We start from the raw sequence: 18,906 nt of genomic DNA, 5'->3' as shown, positions 1-18,906 counted from the left end.
TGCTGGCTTCAGTTAGCTCATGGTATTATCATGCTGGCTTCAGTTAGCTCATGGTTTAATCATGCTGGTCTTCAGTTATCTCATGTTATTATCATGCTGGCTTCAGTTAGCTCATGGTATTATCATGCTATATAGTCTCCAGGTAGCTCATGGTTTAATCATGCTGGCTTCAGTTATCTCATGGTATTATCATGCTATATAGTCTTCAGTTAGCTCATGGTTTAATCATGTTATATCGTCTTCAGTTAGCTCATGGTTTAATCATGCTCTATAGTCTTCAGTTAGCTCATGGTATTATCATGCTATATAGTCTTCAGTTAGCTCATGGTTTAATCATGCTCTATAGTCTTCAGTTAGCTCATGGTATTATCATGCTGGCTTCAGTTAGCTCATGGTATTATCATGCTGGCTTCAGTTAGCTCATGGTTTAATCATGCTGGTCTTCAGTTATCTCATGTTATTATCATGCTGGCTTCAGTTAGCTCATGGTATTATCATGCTATATAGTCTCCAGGTAGCTCATGGTTTAATCATGCTGGCTTCAGTTATCTCATGGTTTAATCATGCTATATAGTCTTCAGTTAGCTCATGGTTTAATCATGCTCTATAGTCTTCAGTTAGCTCATGGTATTATCATGCTCTATAGTCTTCAGTTAGCTCATGGTATTATCATGCTCTATAGTCTTCAGTTAGCTCATGGTATTATCATGCTATATAGTCTTCAGTTAGCTCATGGTTTAATCATGCTATATAGTCTTCAGTTAGCTCATGGTTTAATCATGCTCTATAGTCTTCAGTTAGCTCATGGTATTATCATGCTATATAGTCTTCAGTTAGCTCATGGTATTATCATGCTATATAGTCTTCAGTTATCTCATGGTATTATCATGCTATATAGTCTTCAGTTAGCTCATGGTATTATCATGCTGGCTTCAGTTATCTCATGGTTTAATCATGCTGGCTTCAGTTATCTCATTGTATTATCATGCTACATAGTCTTCAGTTATCTCATGGTATAATAATGCTGGTCTTCTGTTATCTCATGGTATTATCATGCTCTATAGTCTTCAGTTATCTCATGGTATTATCATAGTATATAGTCTTCAGTTATCTCATGGTATTATCATGCTCTATAGTCTTCAGTTATCTCATGGTATAATCATGCTGGTCTTCAGTTATCTCATGGTATTATCATGCTCTATAGTCTTCAGTTATCTCATGGTTTAATCATGCTGGTCTTCAGTTATCTCATGGTATTATCATGCTCTATAGTCTTCAGTTATCTCATGGTATTATCATGCTATATAGTCTTCAGTTATCTCATGGTATTATCATGCTCTATAGTCTTCAGTTATCTCATGGTATTATCATGCTATATAGTCTTCAGTTATCTCATGGTATTATCATGCTATATAGTCTTCAGTTATCTCATGGTATTATCATGCTCTATAGTCTTCAGTTATCTCATGGTATTATCATGCTATATTGTCTTCAGTTAGATCATGGTATTATCATGCTGGTCTTCAGTTATCTCATGGTATTATCATGCTATATAGTCTTCAGTTATCTCATGGTATTATCATGCTGGTCTTCAGTTATCTCATGGTATTATCATGCTATATTGTCTTCAGTTAGATCATGGTATATTCATGCTCTATGGTCTTCCGCTAGCTAACTGTACTATTAGAACCAGGAAAGGTCACCTAGCCAGTGCAAGTTTACAGAGAAAAATGCTCCAAATGCAATCTCAACAGTGCTCTTTCTCTTGTGGAATAGGGTAATCTTATCCAAATCAGTTCACTAGCCTTGCAAACATCACACTAGATACAACATTTAGTTAGAACATTTGACATTTTGTGAATTTATATTGCAAATATTTAGTATGTTCTTATTTTGTTTGTTCAATATTGAAAGGAAGGTGGAGTGTCTCGGTATCCTGACTAGAGCTCAGTTCTTCTCTAGTGTTTAATATGTTATACAAGGAATTATGGGTAACAGACTTCGGATAACTATAGATTTAACTATGGTTTGTTGAAAGTAACTATTTTTGGGGGAGGAACAAACAGTAACTTTGGAGGTGACTATTTGAATACAGATACCCCCAAAATAACTATTTTAAACTATTTCACTACAGATCTCAGAAAGTGACTACTTTTTTAAACAATTTGATTACAGATCTGATAAAGCAATATATATTTCAATACAGATCTCAGGAAGTGACTATTTTCTGGAACTGCATGTTGGATTACATGGATTGGCTGTCTACTACTAATGACAGGGCTGTATCTACATGGATTGGCTGTCTACTACTAATGACAGGGCTGTATCTACATGTTGGATTGGCTGTCTACTACTAATGACAGGGCTGTATCTACATGGATTGGCTGTCTACTACTAATGACAGGGCTGTATCTACATGGATTGGCTGTCTACTACTAATGACAGGGCTGTATCTACATGTTGGATTGGCTGTCTACTACTAATGACAGGGCTGTATCTACATGTTGGATTGGCTGTCTACTACTAATGACAGGGCTGTATCTACATGGATTGGCTGTCTACTACTAATGACAGGGCTGTATCTACATGTTGGATTGGCTGTCTACTACTAATGACAGGGCTGTATCTACATGGATTGGCTGTCTACTACTAATGACAGGGCTGTATCTACATGTTGGATTGGCTGTCTACTACTAATGACAGGGCTGTATCTACATGGATTGGCTGTCTACTACTAATGACAGGGCTGTATCTACATGGATTGGCTGTCTACTACTAATGACAGGGCTGTATCTACATGGATTGGCTGTCTACTACTAATGACAGGGCTGTATCTACATGTTGGATTGGCTGTTTACTACTAATGACAGGGCTGTATCTACATGGATTGGCTGTCTACTACTAATGACAGGGCTGTATCTACATGGATTGGCTGTCTACTACTAATGACAGGGCTGTATCTACATGGATTGGCTGTCTACTACTAATGACAGGGCTGTATCTACATGGATTGGCTGTCTACTACTAATGACAGGGCTGTATCTACATGTTGGATTGGCTGTCTACTACTAATGACAGGGCTGTATCTACATGGATTGGCTGTCTACTACTAATGACAGGGCTGTATCTACATGGATTGGCTGTCTACTACTAATGATAGGGCTGTATCTACATGGATTGGCTGTCTACTACTAATGACAGGGCTGTATCTACATGGATTGGCTGTCTACTACTAATGACAGGGCTGTATCTACATGTTGGATTGGCTGTCTACTACTAATGACAGGGCTGTATCTACATGTTGGATTGGCTGTCTACTACTAATGACAGGGCTGTATCTACATGTTGGATTGGCTGTCTACTAATGACAGGGCTGTATCTACATGGATTGGCTGTCTACTACTAATGACAGGGCTGTATCTACATGGATTGGCTGTCTACTACTAATGACAGGGCTGTATCTACATGTTGGATTGGCTGTCTACTACTAATGACAGGGCTGTATCTACATGGATTGGCTGTCTACTACTAATGACAGGGCTGTATCTACATGGATTGGCTGTCTACTACTAATGACAGGGCTGTATCTACATGGATTGGCTGTCTACTACTAATGACAGGGCTGTATCTACATGTTGGATTGGCTGTCTACTACTAATGACAGGGCTGTATCTACATGGATTGGCTGTCTACTACTAATGACAGGGCTGTATCTACATGGATTGGCTGTCTACTACTAATGACAGGGCTGTATCTACATGGATTGGCTGTCTACTACTAATGACAGGGCTGTATCTACATGTTGGATTGGCTGTCTACTACTAATGACAGGGCTGTATCTACATGTTGGATTGGCTGTCTACTACTAATGACAGGGCTGTATCTACATGGATTGGCTGTCTACTACTAATGACAGGGCTGTATCTACATGGATTGGCTGTCTACTACTAATGACAGGGCTGTATCTACATGTTGGATTGGCTGTCTACTACTAATGACAGGGCTGTATCTACATGGATTGGCTGTCTACTACTAATGACAGGGCTGTATCTACATGGATTGGCTGTCTACTACTAATGACAGGGCTGTATCTACATGGATTGGCTGTCTACTACTAATGACAGGGCTGTATCTACATGGATTGGCTGTCTACTACTAATGACAGGGCTGTATCTACATGGATTGGCTGTCTACTACTAATGACAGGGCTGTATCTACATGTTGGATTGGCTGTCTACTACTAATGACAGGGCTGTATCTACATGTTGGATTGGCTGTCTACTACTAATGACAGGGCTGTATCTACATGGATTGGCTGTCTACTACTAATGACAGGGCTGTATCTACATGGATTGGCTGTCTACTACTAATGACAGGGCTGTATCTACATGGATTGGCTGTCTACTACTAATGACAGGGCTGTATCTACATGGATTGGCTGTCTACTACTAATGACAGGGCTGTATCTACATGGATTGGCTGTCTACTACTAATGACAGGGCTGTATCTACATGTTGGATTGGCTGTCTACTACTAATGACAGGGCTGTATCTACATGTTGGATTGGCTGTCTACTACTAATGACAGGGCTGTATCTACATGGATTGGCTGTCTACTACTAATGACAGGGCTGTATCTACATGGATTGGCTGTCTACTACAAATGACAGGGCTGTATCTACATGGATTGGCTGTCTACTACTAATGACAGGACTGTATCTACATGGATTGGCTGTCTACTACTAATGACAGGGCTGTATCTACATGGATTGGCTGTCTACTACTAATGACAGGGCTGTATCTACATGGATTGGCTGTCTACTACTAATGACAGGGCTGTATCTACATGGATTGGCTGTCTACTACTAATGACAGGGCTGTATCTACATGGATTGGCTGTCTACTACTAATGACAGGGCTGTATCTACATGGATTGGCTGTCTACTACTAATGACAGGACTGTATCTACATGGATTGGCTGTCTACTACTAATGACAGGGCTGTATCTACATGGATTGGCTGTCTACTACTAATGACAGGGCTGTATCTACATGTTGGATTGGCTGTCTACTACTAATGACAGGGCTGTATCTACATGGATTGGCTGTCTACTACTAATGACAGGGCTGTATCTACATGGATTGGCTGTCTACTACTAATGACAGGGCTGTATCTACATGGATTGGCTGTCTACTACTAATGACAGGGCTGTATCTACATGGATTGGCTGTCTACTACTAATGATAGGGCTGTATCTACATGGATTGGCTGTCTACTACTAATGACAGGGCTGTATCTACATGTTGGATTGGCTGTCTACTACTAATGACAGGGCTGTATCTACATGGATTGGCTGTCTACTACTAATGACAGGGCTGTATCTACATGGATTGGCTGTCTACTACTAATGACAGGGCTGTATCTACATGGATTGGCTGTCTACTACTAATGACAGGGCTGTATCTACATGTTGGATTGGCTGTCTACTACTAATGACAGGGCTGTATCTACATGGATTGGCTGTCTACTACTAATGACAGGGCTGTATCTACATGGATTGGCTGTCTACTACTAATGACAGGGCTGTATCTACATGTTGGATTGGCTGTCTACTACTAATGACAGGGCTGTATCTACATGTTGGATTGGCTGTCTACTACTAATGACAGGGCTGTATCTACATGGATTGGCTGTCTACTACTAATGACAGGGCTGTATCTACATGGATTGGCTGTCTACTACTAATGACAGGGCTGTATCTACATGGATTGGCTGTCTACTACTAATGACAGGGCTGTATCTACATGGATTGGCTGTCTACTACAAATGACAGGGCTGTATCTACATGTTGGATTGGCTGTGGCTGTCTACTACTAATGACAGGGCTGTATCTACATGGATTGGCTGTCTACTACTAATGACAGGGCTGTATCTACATGGATTGGCTGTCTACTACTAATGACAGGGCTGTATCTACATGTTGGATTGGCTGTCTACTACTAATGACAGGGCTGTATCTACATGGATTGGCTGTCTACTACTAATGACAGGGCTGTATCTACATGGATTGGCTGTCTACTACTAATGACAGGGCTGTATCTACATGGATTGGCTGTCTACTACTAATGATAGGGCTGTATCTACATGGATTGGCTGTCTACTACTAATGACAGGGCTGTATCTACATGGATTGGCTGTCTACTACTAATGACAGGGCTGTATCTACATGGATTGGCTGTCTACTACTAATGACAGGGCTGTATCTACATGGATTGGCTGTCTACTACTAATGACAGGGCTGTATCTACATGGATTGGCTGTCTACTACTAATGACAGGGCTGTATCTACATGGATTGGCTGTCTACTACTAATGACAGGGCTGTATCTACATGGATTGGCTGTCTACTACTAATGACAGGGCTGTATCTACATGGATTGGCTGTCTACTACTAATGACAGGGCTGTATCTACATGGATTGGCTGTCTACTAATAATGACAGGGCTGTATCTACATGGATTGGCTGTCTACTACTAATGACAGGGCTGTATCTACATGGATTGGCTGTCTACTACTAATGACAGGGCTGTATCTACATGGATTGGCTGTCTACTACTAATGACAGGGCTGTATCTACATGGATTGGCTGTCTACTACTAATGACAGGGCTGTATCTACATGGATTGGCTGTCTACTACTAATGACAGGGCTGTATCTACATGTTGGATTGGCTGTCTACTACTAATGACAGGGCTGTATCTACATGGATTGGCTGTCTACTACTAATGACAGGGCTGTATCTACATGGATTGGCTGTCTACTACTAATGACAGGGCTGTATCTACATGTTGGATTGGCTGTCTACTACTAATGACAGGGCTGTATCTACATGGATTGGCTGTCTACTACTAATGACAGGGCTGTATCTACATGGATTGGCTGTCTACTACTAATGACAGGGCTGTATCTACATGGATTGGCTGTCTACTACTAATGACAGGGCTGTATCTACATGGATTGGCTGTCTACTACTAATGACAGGGCTGTATCTACATGGATTGGCTGTCTACTACTAATGACAGGGCTGTATCCACATGGATTGGCTGTCTACTACTAATGACAGGGCTGTATCTACATGGATTGGCTGTCTACTACTAATGACAGGGCTGTATCTACATGGATTGGCTGTCTACTACTAATGACAGGGCTGTATCTACATGGATTGGCTGTCTACTACTAATGACAGGGCTGTATCTACATGGATTGGCTGTCTACTACTAATGACAGGGCTGTATCTACATGGATTGGCTGTCTACTACTAATGACAGGGCTGTATCTACATGGATTGGCTGTCTACTACTAATGACAGGGCTGTATCTACATGGATTGGCTGTCTACTACTAATGACAGGGCTGTATCTACATGGATTGGCTGTCTACTACTAATGACAGGGCTGTATCTACATGTTGGATTGGCTGTCTACTACTAATGACAGGGCTGTATCTACATGGATTGGCTGTCTACTACTAATGACAGGGCTGTATCTACATGGATTGGCTGTCTACTACTAATGACAGGGCTGTATCTACATGTTGGATTGGCTGTCTACTACTAATGACAGGGCTGTATCTACATGGATTGGCTGTCTACTACTAATGACAGTGCTGTATCTACATGTTGGATTGGCTGTCTACTACTAATGACAGGGCTGTATCTACATGGATTGGCTGTCTACTACTAATGACAGGGCTGTATCTACATGGATTGGCTGTCTACTACTAATGACAGGGCTGTATCTACATGGATTGGCTGTCTACTACTAATGACAGGGCTGTATCTACATGTTGGATTGGCTGTCTACTACTAATGACAGGGCTGTATCTACATGGATTGGCTGTCTACTACTAATGACAGGGCTGTATCTACATGGATTGGCTGTCTACTACTAATGACAGGGCTGTATCTACATGTTGGATTGGCTGTCTACTACTAATGACAGGGCTGTATCTACATGGATTGGCTGTCTACTACTAATGACAGGGCTGTATCTACATGGATTGGCTGTCTACTACTAATGACAGGGCTGTATCTACATGGATTGGCTGTCTACTACTAATGACAGGGCTGTATCTACATGGATTGGCTGTCTACTACTAATGACAGGGCTGTATCTACATGGATTGGCTGTCTACTACTAATGATAGGGCTGTATCTACATGGATTGGCTGTCTACTACTAATGACAGGGCTGTATCTACATGGATTGGCTGTCTACTACTAATGACAGGACTGTATCTACATGGATTGGCTGTCTACTACTAATGATAGGGCTGTATCTACATGTTGGATTGGCTGTCTACTACTAATGACAGGGCTGTATCTACATGGATTGGCTGTCTACTACTAATGACAGGACTGTATCTACATGGATTGGCTGTCTACTACTAATGACAGGGCTGTATCTACATGTTGGATTGGCTGTCTACTACTAATGACAGGGCTGTATCTACATGTTGGATTGGCTGTCTACTACTAATGACAGGGCTGTATCTACATGGATTGGCTGTCTACTACTAATGACAGGGCTGTATCTACATGGATTGGCTGTCTACTACTAATGACAGGGCTGTATCTACATGTTGGATTGGCTGTCTACTACTAATGACAGGGCTGTATCTACATGGATTGGCTGTCTACTACTAATGATAGGGCTGTATCTACATGGATTGGCTGTCTACTACTAATGACAGGGCTGTATCTACATGGATTGGCTGTCTACTACTAATGACAGGACTGTATCTACATGGATTGGCTGTCTACTACTAATGATAGGGCTGTATCTACATGGATTGGCTGTCTACTACTAATGACAGGGCTGTATCTACATGGATTGGCTGTCTACTACTAATGATAGGGCTGTATCTACATGGATTGGCTGTCTACTACTAATGACATGGCTGTATCTACATGTTGGATTGGCTGTCTACTACTAATGACAGGGCTGTATCTACATGGATTGGCTGTCTACTACTAATGACAGGGTTGTATCTACATGGATTGGCTGTCTTCTACTAATGACAGGGCTGTATCTAGAACTGTATGTTGAAGATAGAAACAGAATGGGTATAGCACACATTCCCCTACACTATTCCCATCTATCTGACAGTAGATCAAACATTTCTATCTGAACATTATGTAAATGTCCATTCTTCTGATTGTCCATTGCCCCACGAAGTCCATTTCATACATGAAGGGAACATTTTGGCATTTGCTGTATGGTTGATGAGAAACTCTATATTGCGAATGTTATATTGCGAATGTTTGTCAAATTCGCGGATGGCGGCGGGCAGTGCACCGGGGCCAGATCTTCCGGGAAGACATCGAACGAAGTCTCTCGGACGTTCGGTTTCCGTTCTATAAAATTTTCACATTTTTGTCATTTTTCCCCTGTCCCGGTAAATTCCAACAGATGGCGGATGGAATCTTATTGCAAATGTACAAATCATCACCAATCACGACGTGGCCTTTTCTCCTAAATGGAAAAGACTTCGAAGACGAAACTTGGTGAGCATAGGTTTGGCATAATAGGCAGTTAGCCCCGAACAAGATGGCGTCGAGGCCTCAACGCTTTTTGAGTTAAGGCCATTTTGGGATTAAGGGTCAAAAGCAAAAATAGAGCGCTAATTTGACCAGTTCACATCAAAGTACATGAACCTACAGTGTCAGGAAAAAAAGAACCAGACATTTATCTATTGTAATTTAACTTAAGAGAAATCGTACAATGTAAATTGATGTTAAAAAAATATATATATTTTTTTTTACCCAAAAAGTTAGATCCGGTTGCAGCGTGTTCAGACGAATCCGTTAAGGTTTCGTAGCTCTGCTTGATTTCTGTGATTTTCTGAAGTAACACTCATTCAACCCTGTGTAAATAAGTCAGTTCTTAATGTAAAGACTTAAAACTCAATATTCTATAAGAGCCTACCCCAAGGAGGGTATGTGTGTACTTTCAGCTTCCTGTGTTAACAGGAAGTGCCTTAAAATGGTATCATAGGGGCTGTTTCGAAGGGTTAAAAAGGTCAGATATTTTCAAAACTTCATATGTGTGATTAGGCAACCCTCATGAACTGTAAATCAGCCATGTCTCCCAACAGATGTCAAAGAAAACACTCTCTCACACACACAGCAAGGATGGAGTGACACAGTGTGGGGCTTAAAGACACTCAGAGCCTGCAATGGCATTACCATAATCTCTAGGCAGTGCCGAGTTCAACGAGATGCCCTGCTTGACCGTAGCTCGCTCGGTCTGAGCGCAGCGAACGTGAAAAAAAGTAGGCCCATAATGAAGCCTGGCCCTAAATTTGAGGTGCTTTTGGTTGACAGCAGGAGAACAGTTAGGGTTAGAAGCACAATTCGACCTCAGGAACATTCCTGAGGTCCTCCAGATTTGTTCAAGCTTAACCTTGACCATGTGGCATTAACCCTTAACAGTAAAAAGAAGGTATTTACATCAGTTTGCAATGACTTCTCTCCCTAAAGGAATACATTGCCTGCTCCCCTAAATTCAACCTGAAGCCTATGTGGGTAATGAATATCTTATGAACCTGTCTTCGATGACAATCCATCAGGCCACTATGAGATCTACCTGTGTTGATTCTAAGCTTCCTGGAGCAACCGGAAGTGGTTAAGGTGTTTTGATACATCCAACCTGCAGTTTGTGAGAAATAGTGCATTCAACCCTGTGTAAATCAGTCAGTTCTTAACGTAAAGACTTAAAACTCAGGATTCTGTGAAAGCCTATGCCCATGAGGATATGTGTTTACTTTTAGCTTCCTGTGCCAACTGGAAGAGACTTAAATTGAGGTCACAGTGGCTGTTTCAAAGGGTTAAAAAAGTAACATCTTTCCAAAACTTCAAATGTGTGATTAGGCAACCCTCATGATGTCTTCATTCGTTGTAAAGAGGAGACCAAGGCGCAGCGTGATGAGAACACTAAAACAAAACAACAAAACGAACTTGAAGCTATAAACACTAGTGCTGACAGAGGCAATTATACATAGACAATAACCCACAAAACCAACATGGAAAATAGCAACCTAAATAGGATCCCCAATCAGACAACTGTAAGGGTTTTCTTCTGGTGAAAGAGAGGCGGACCAAAATGCAGCGTGGTGGTTATTCATGTTTTTAATAAAGATGACTATACATGAACAGACTAAACAAAACAAGAAAAGTGAAAACCTAAACAGTCCTATCTGGTGCAAACACAGAGACAGGAACAATCACCCACAAAATCCAACACAAAACAGGCTACCTAAATATGGTTCCTAATCAGAGACAAGACTAACACCTGCCTCTGATTGAGAACCATATCAGGCCAAACATAGAAATAGACAAACCAGACAAACCAGACACACAACATAGAATGCCCACCCAGCTCACGTCCTGACCAACACTAAAACAAGGAAAACACATACAAACGATGGACAGAACGTGACAGAACCCCCCCCCCAAGGTGCGGACTCCAAACGCACAACCTAAACCTATAGGGGAGGGTCTGTCCGCGGTGGCGGCTCTGGCGCTGGACGTGGACCCCACTCCATAATTGTCTTAGTCCACCTCCTTAGTGTCCCTTGAGTGGCGACCCTCGCCGCTAACCTTGGCCTAGGAAACCTAACAACGGGCCCCACTGGACTGAGGTAGCTCAGGACCGAGGGGTAGCTCGGGACCGAGGGGAAGCTCGGGACCGAGGGGAAGCTCGGGACCGAGGGGAAGCTCGGGACCGAGGGGTAGCTCAGGAGTGAGAGGAAGCTCAGGCAGGTTGATGGATCTACCAGATCCTGGCTGGCTGGTGGTTCCGGCAGATCCTGGCTGACTGGCAGATCCTGGCTGACTGGCGGATCCTGGCTGACTAGCGGATCTGGCAGATCCTGGCTGACTGGCACTTCTGGCGGATCCTGGCTGACTGGCGGATCCTGGCCGACTGGCAGATCCTGGCCGACTGGCAGTTCTGGCGGATCCTGGCCGACTGGCGGATCCTGGCCGACTGGCAGTTCTGGCGGATCCTGGCTGACCCTGGCCGACTGGCAGATCCTGGCGGATCCTGGCTGACTGGCGGATCCTGGCAGACTGGCGGATCCTGGCTGACTGGCGGATCCTGGCTGACTGGCAGTTCTGGCGGATCCTGGCTGACTGGCGGATCCTGGCTGACTGGCAGTTCTGGCGGATCCTGGCCGACTGGCGGATCCTGGCCGACTGGCGGATCCTGGCCGACTGGCAGTTCTGGCGGATCCTGGCAGACTGGCGGATCCTGGCAGACTGGCGGATCCTGGCCGACTGGCGGATCCTGGCCGACTGGCGGATCCTGGCCGACTGGCAGTTCTGGCAGATCCTGGTTGACTGGCACTTCTGGTGGATCCTGGCTGACTGGTGGATCCTGGCAGACTGGCGGATCCTGGCTGAATGGCGGATCTAACTGATCCTGGCTGACTGGCAGATCCTGGCCGACTGGCGGATCCTGGCTGACTGGCAGTTCTGGCTGCTCCATGTAGGCTGACAGCTCTGGCGGCTTCTTACAGACTGGCAGCTCTGGCAGCTCCGTGCAGACTGGCAGCTCCTTGCAGACTGGCAGCTCCTTACAGACTGGCAGCTCCTTGCAGACTGACAGCTCCTTGCAGACTGACAGCTCCGTGCAGACTGACAGCTCCTTGCAGACTGACAGCTCCGTGCAGACTGACAACTCCTTGCAGACTGACAGCTCCTTGCAGACTGACAGCTCCGTGCAGACTGAGAGCTCCGTGCAGACTGGCAGCTCCTTGCAGACTGACAGCTCCATGCAGACTGGCAGCTCCTTACAGACTGGCTGCTCCATGCAGACTGACAGCTCTGGCTGCTCCATGCAGACTGACAGCTCTGGCTGCTCCGTGCAGACGGACAGCTCTGGCTGCTCCGTGCAGACGGACAGCTCTGGCTGCTCCATGCAGACTGACATCTCTGGCTGCTCCATGCAGACTGACAGCTCTGGCTGCTCCATGCAGACTGGCAGCTCCTTGCAGACTGGCAGCTCCTTGCAGACTGACAGCTCCTTGCAGACTGGCAGCTCCTTGCAGACTGACAGCTCCTTGCAGACTGACAGCTTCGTGCAGACTGGCAGCTCCTTGCAGACTGGCAGCTCCGTGCAGACTGGCAGCTCCTTGCAGACTGGCAGCTCCTTGCAGACTGGCAGCTCCATGCAGACTGGCAGCTCCTTACAGACTGGCAGCTCCTTGCAGACTGACATCTCTGGCTGCTCCATGCAGACTGACAGCTCTGGCTGCTCCATGCAGACTGACATCTCTGGCTGCTCCATGCAGACTGACATCTCTGGCTGCTCCATGCAGACTGACATCTCTGGCTGCTCCATGCAGACTGACATCTCTGGCTGCTCCATGCAGACTGACAGCTCTGGCTGCTCCATGCAGACTGACAGCTCTGGCTGCTCCATGCCGGCTGGCAGCTCTGGCTTCTCCATGCAGGCTGGCAGCTCTGGCGCTGAACAGGCGGGAGACTCCGGCAGCGCAGGAGAGGAGAGAGGCTCTGGCTGCGCTGAACAGGCGGGAGACTCCAGCAGCGCTGTAGAGGAGAAAGGCTCCAGCAGCGCTGAACAGACGGGAGACTCCGGCAGCGCTGTAGAGGAGAAAGGCTCCGGCAGCGCTGAACAGACGGGAGACTCCGGCAGCGCAGGAGAGGAGAAAGGCTCCGGCAGCGCTGGAGAGGGGAGGCGCACTGTAGGCCTGATGCGTGGTGCTGGTACTGGTGGTACTGAACCGAGAACACGCACAGGAAGCCTGGTGCGGGGAGCTGCTACCGGAGGGCTGGAGTGTGGAGGTGGCACAGGATGGGCTAGACCGTGAAGGCGTACTGGAGATCTTGAGAGCAGTGCTGGCACAGGACGTGCAAGGCTAGGGATGTGCACAGGAGGCCTGGTACGTGAGGCTGGCACCAACTTCACCAGCCGACTAACACGCACCTCAGGACGAGTATGGAGCGCTAACCCAGGTGCCATCAAATCCCCGACACGTTCCGTCGGGCGAATTCCATGCAAAAAGCACCAACACAGCAACTCCCTCATTTCTCTCTCCTCCAATTTCCCCATTAACTCCTTCACAGTCTCTGTTTCGCTCACCTCCAACACCGGCTCTGGTTCTGGTCTCCTCCTTGGCTCCTCACGATCAACAGGGAGAGTTGGCTCAGGTCTGACTCCTGACTCTGCCACACTCTCCCTGAGCCCCCCCCCCAATACATTTTTTGGGGCTGACTCACAGGCTTCCTTCCGAGTCGCCGTGCTGCCTCCTCATACCGGCGCCTCTCCGTTTTCGCCGCCTCCAGTTCTTCTTTGGGGCGGCGATATTCTCCAGGCTGAGCCCAGGGTCCTTCTCCGTTTAGGATTTCCTCCCATGTCCAGAACTCCTTATAGCGCATCTCCTCTTTGGGCTGCTCCTGCCTGTTGACACGCTGCTTGGTCCATTGATGGTGGGTGATTCTGTTACGGTTTTCTAGGTGTGAAGTAGAGTCGGACCAAACTGCAGCGTGGTGGTTATTCATGTTTTTAATAAAGACGACTATACATGAACAGACTAAACAAAACAAGAAAAGTGAAAACCTAAACAGTCCTATCTGGTGCAAACACAGAGACAGGAACAATCACCCACAAAACCCAACACAAAACAGGCTACCTAAATATGGTTCCCAATCAGAGACAATGACTAACACCTGCCTCTGATTGAGAACCATATCAGGCCAAACATAGAAATAGACAAACCAGACAAACCAGACACACAACATAGAATGCCCACCCAGCTCACGTCCTGACCAACACTAAAACAAGGAAAACACATACGAACGATGGACAGAACGTGACAACAACAATAAACAGCTGCCTCTGATTGGGAACCAATTCAGGCCACCATAGACCTACATTTACCTAGACATATCAAAACCCCATAGATATACAATGAACCCTAGACATATCAAAACCCCATAGATATACAATGAACCCTAGACAGGAAAAAAACACACATACAACCCTCGTCACACCCTGACCTAAACAAAATAATAAAGAAAACTAAGATAACTAAGATCAGGGCGTGACACATGAGCTGTAAATCAGTCATTTCTCCCATCAGATTTCCAAGAAAAACTAACACACACACACACAGCAAGGATGGAGTGACACAGTGTGGGGCTTAGAGACACACAGAGCCTGCAATAGTTACCTTTGTTTGAACTATCAAAGAACCGTCAGACCTCTGAAGCTTTATAGAAACCTGTTATAAAGCTCAAGTCGATAGTGCACGGTGAGTTATGTGGCTCTAGAAGGTTCTCAGACCGAGAAACAGCCTCGTATATTTGCAATAACTTCAATTCATTTTGACCATTATGAAAATGACGACATTTAGAAAAGTCCCAGAGTCGCAAGACTAGGTTCATTGAATCCGCCTCGGCCCATAGAGATGGACCCCAACGTTTTTGTCCGATAGCTCATTCAAGGACCCTGTGGATTTTCAGCACCAATTAAAGTCATTGCTCGGGCACCGAATGACCGATCGAGCCGAAACTCAGGATTCAGTAACTACGTGTTTTACGTTTTTATTATGGTTTAAACCGGAGGCGCTGTGAATTATGGGCCTGCTCTGAAATATGTGATAGTTGGCTTCTAAACGAGTTGGGAAAAGTGGGTTTGGTGTCAGATGGTATCAGTTTGGTGTCAGAATGATATCTAATTGACTGATGGACACTGACTTGCTGGTTGACTTTTGTACATTTGCAATATGTTTAAACACTGATAGACCATCACCAAAATAACATTCTGAAATCAACACCAACGAGCAATGGAGAGGAACCAGAATCACTGCCCGGCCATCCCAAGTTCATCGGGCCAGTCAATTATGCATTTCTGCAGTATTTTTGAGCATGTCAAATTCGTGATGGTAAATGACCATTGAAACATATTGCAAATGGACAGTACATTTGCAATATGACTCAACAGTGAAAAAACATCACCAAATGGACGTGATGAAATCAACACAACGAGCGATGGAGAGGAACCACTATCACTGCCCGGCCATCCCGAGTTCATCGGGCCAGTCAATTTTGCATTTCTGCAGTATTTTTGAGCATGTCAAATTTGTGCTGGTAAATGCCCATTGAAACATATTGCAAATGGACAGCCGTGCACCTGGTGATTGGAATGGGTTATCAGAAGAACATTTTAAAATGTTTTTTTTTAATGCCTTTAGGGGGAGCAAGGGGTCTACGGTTGGGTAGGGAGCACCCCCCCACCCATGCCCATCCAATAGGGGGTGCCCCTGGTCATTTTGGACCTTTTTCAAAAAAAATTTTAAAAGCAACAGAGTCCCACTTCTCCCTCATCATACATGACAAATAGACCATCTAGGTTGATTCATGTCTTAACATAGTGCTATATATCATTTGGGCAGTATAAATGCCATTTGGACATGGTTCACTGACTTTTGGGTTTGGAAACCGACTTCCTATGATCGTACATGGCAAATGGACATAACATCCTGATTTGGCACTTTCAATACTTTCATATTGCATTTGGACATTTCTTATGGCATTTGGCAATGGTTCACTGACTTTTGACTTCGACTTTTGACTTCCTCGTAAATCATATTGCAAATGGACAAAACATATGCCTTATGGACAAGTAAAAAAATAAATAACTATGACAATAAAATATGACAAAAGTATGTGTAATTGACAAAAAAATGGAAAGAATTTCAAAAAACGGTCCAGAAAGCACTTTTTCACTCTGGGATATGTGGGACGCTACCTCGACAACAGCCAGTGAAATTGCAGGGCTCCAAATTCAAAACAACAGAAATCCCATAATTAAAATTCATCAATAATACAAGTATTTTACACCATTTTAAAGATAAACTTCTTGTAAATCCAGCCACAGTGTCCGATTTCAAATAGGCTTTACGGCGAAAGCACAACAAACGATTATGTTAGGTCAGCACCTAGTTACAGAAAACCAGAAAGCCATTTTCCAGCCAAGGACAGCCCTCACTGTTCTTGTGCCTGTGTAGTTAAACTGTAATTACTTCAGGAGCAGCATTTTATTAGTATGTTGTTACATAATTATTGAGTAATTGCATTTGAATTGTATAACAAAGAGCTGAGGGTATTTGTAACTACTGACAAGAGGAATAGTGACTGTTCCTTATTCCATTTATGTAATAACTCACTTATTATGCAATTATAAAGCAATTTCCAAAATATTAAGCAACACTATTGTTGCTGTTGTAATGATCACAAAGACAATACACATGTATAATAACTTGTGTCAGGTGGTACGTTATGTCTCACTCATTATGAAAATATGTGTAAGTCATTTTGAGGCTGGAAAAGTGGGTTATCTTGATGATTCCATGTCCCTCATATGTTTCATTAACACACACTACTTGTTGTCGTCTTTGGTTCTTCATTACATTTTGGGCAGCCATCAACTACAATTTTTGTTTTGTTTTCAAATAATTTGCATATATTCAAATACATTAAAATAGTATTCATTTTTCTGAGACCTGTATTGAATATCACATAAAATAATTGCCTTTGAAAACGCTACATTTCTAACTCTTCATTAAACTACCTAGAGTATTTCAAAAGTTGGTATTTTAAAATAAACTACAAAACACAACTATTTCCTGCCCAGGTCTGATGGATAATGCAGTCTCTGTTCCCTAAAGCGTGATGGGGTGCCTGAGTGTAGATCATTATGGGCAATGTAGTCTCTGTTCCATACAGCACAGTGGATTGCCTGGGTATAGAGCATTGTGGGTAATGTAGTTTCTGTTCCCTACAGGACGGTGGAGTGCCTGGGGAACCTGACGGGCGCTCAGCTCTTCTCTCTGAACAAGGAGGAACTGAAGGCAGTGTGTGGAGACGAGGGAGCCAGGGTCTACAGCCAGACCACCGTGCAGAAAGCCCAGCTAGAGGTCTGTATCACATGCACACATACTGACACATGAACCACTGTACGCACACACACACACACACACACACACACACACACACACACACACACACACATATGCACAGATACATTATTCAAGTATTTTAAGATAATTACCTTTATTACATGTAATCTGATGTTGTTAAGACTGAAATAGTTGTAATCTAATGTTGTTAAGACTGAAACAGTTGTCCAACAGGTTAACATGCCACACGTTTAGAGCCTTTAGATGTTTAAATATAAAAAAATAAAAACTCAACCCTGAAAATCTATTTCCAGAAGAACAATGGGAATTCAGAGCTCCAAGAGATTATGAGACGACGACAAGAGAAGATCGATGCCGGCAAGGACTAATCTGAGCATGCTCAATGACTGTCAACCAATCACAGCTCAGCATGGCTGGTCACCATAACAACCCTCTCCAGTAGCAACCAACCAGAAGCCTTCCCCTCCCACAGTGCCCACCCTTTCACCAACTTCTTTTTATCAGACAATCGACAGTTAACATTGGCATATAATATAAATGTTATATACATTTTTTTAATTATATATTTATTTTTCATCTTAGTGAATGTGTATGTTTACCTTTTTCTTCAATGATGTTCTCCGGTAATTATGACTATTGATTTTTGATGCTTTGCCTGACAATGTTTCTATCTTTGTAGAGTGGTGAGGGACCATATTAATTTACAGGTGTAGTGGTGAGAGACAGAGTTTATGCATCTGTGTGTGTATGTGACTGACGGCTGTATGTGACTGACGGCTGTGTGTGACTGACGGCTGTGTGTGACTGACGGCTGTATGTGACTGACGGCTGTGTGTGACTGACGGCTGTGTGTGACTGACGGCTGTGTGTGACTGACGGCTGACGGCTGTGTGTGACTGACGGC

The 18,906-nt window shown here is 44.2% G+C and overlaps 1 protein-coding gene across 1 annotated transcript in view; it reads left to right on the top strand.

Annotated features, from left to right (window-relative positions):
* The window catches only part of LOC112218951 (epidermal growth factor receptor kinase substrate 8-like protein 2), a 113,215-nt gene extending 94,573 nt beyond the window's left edge, over window positions 1-18,642 (top strand). Inside the window, 2 exon segments of the mRNA XM_042301202.1 lie at window positions 17,867-17,999; window positions 18,296-18,642. Of these exon segments, the coding sequence (XP_042157136.1) occupies window positions 17,867-17,999; window positions 18,296-18,370 (208 nt within the window). The 3' untranslated portion in view covers window positions 18,371-18,642.
* The last annotated feature ends 264 nt before the right edge of the window (window positions 18,643-18,906 follow it).

This window comes from Oncorhynchus tshawytscha, linkage group LG19 (assembly GCF_018296145.1).
Source record: "Oncorhynchus tshawytscha isolate Ot180627B linkage group LG19, Otsh_v2.0, whole genome shotgun sequence".
Classification (NCBI taxonomy): domain Eukaryota; kingdom Metazoa; phylum Chordata; class Actinopteri; order Salmoniformes; family Salmonidae; genus Oncorhynchus; species Oncorhynchus tshawytscha.
The sequence above is the reverse complement of the archived record's forward strand: the minus strand, read 5'-3'. Positions and strand labels throughout refer to the sequence as shown.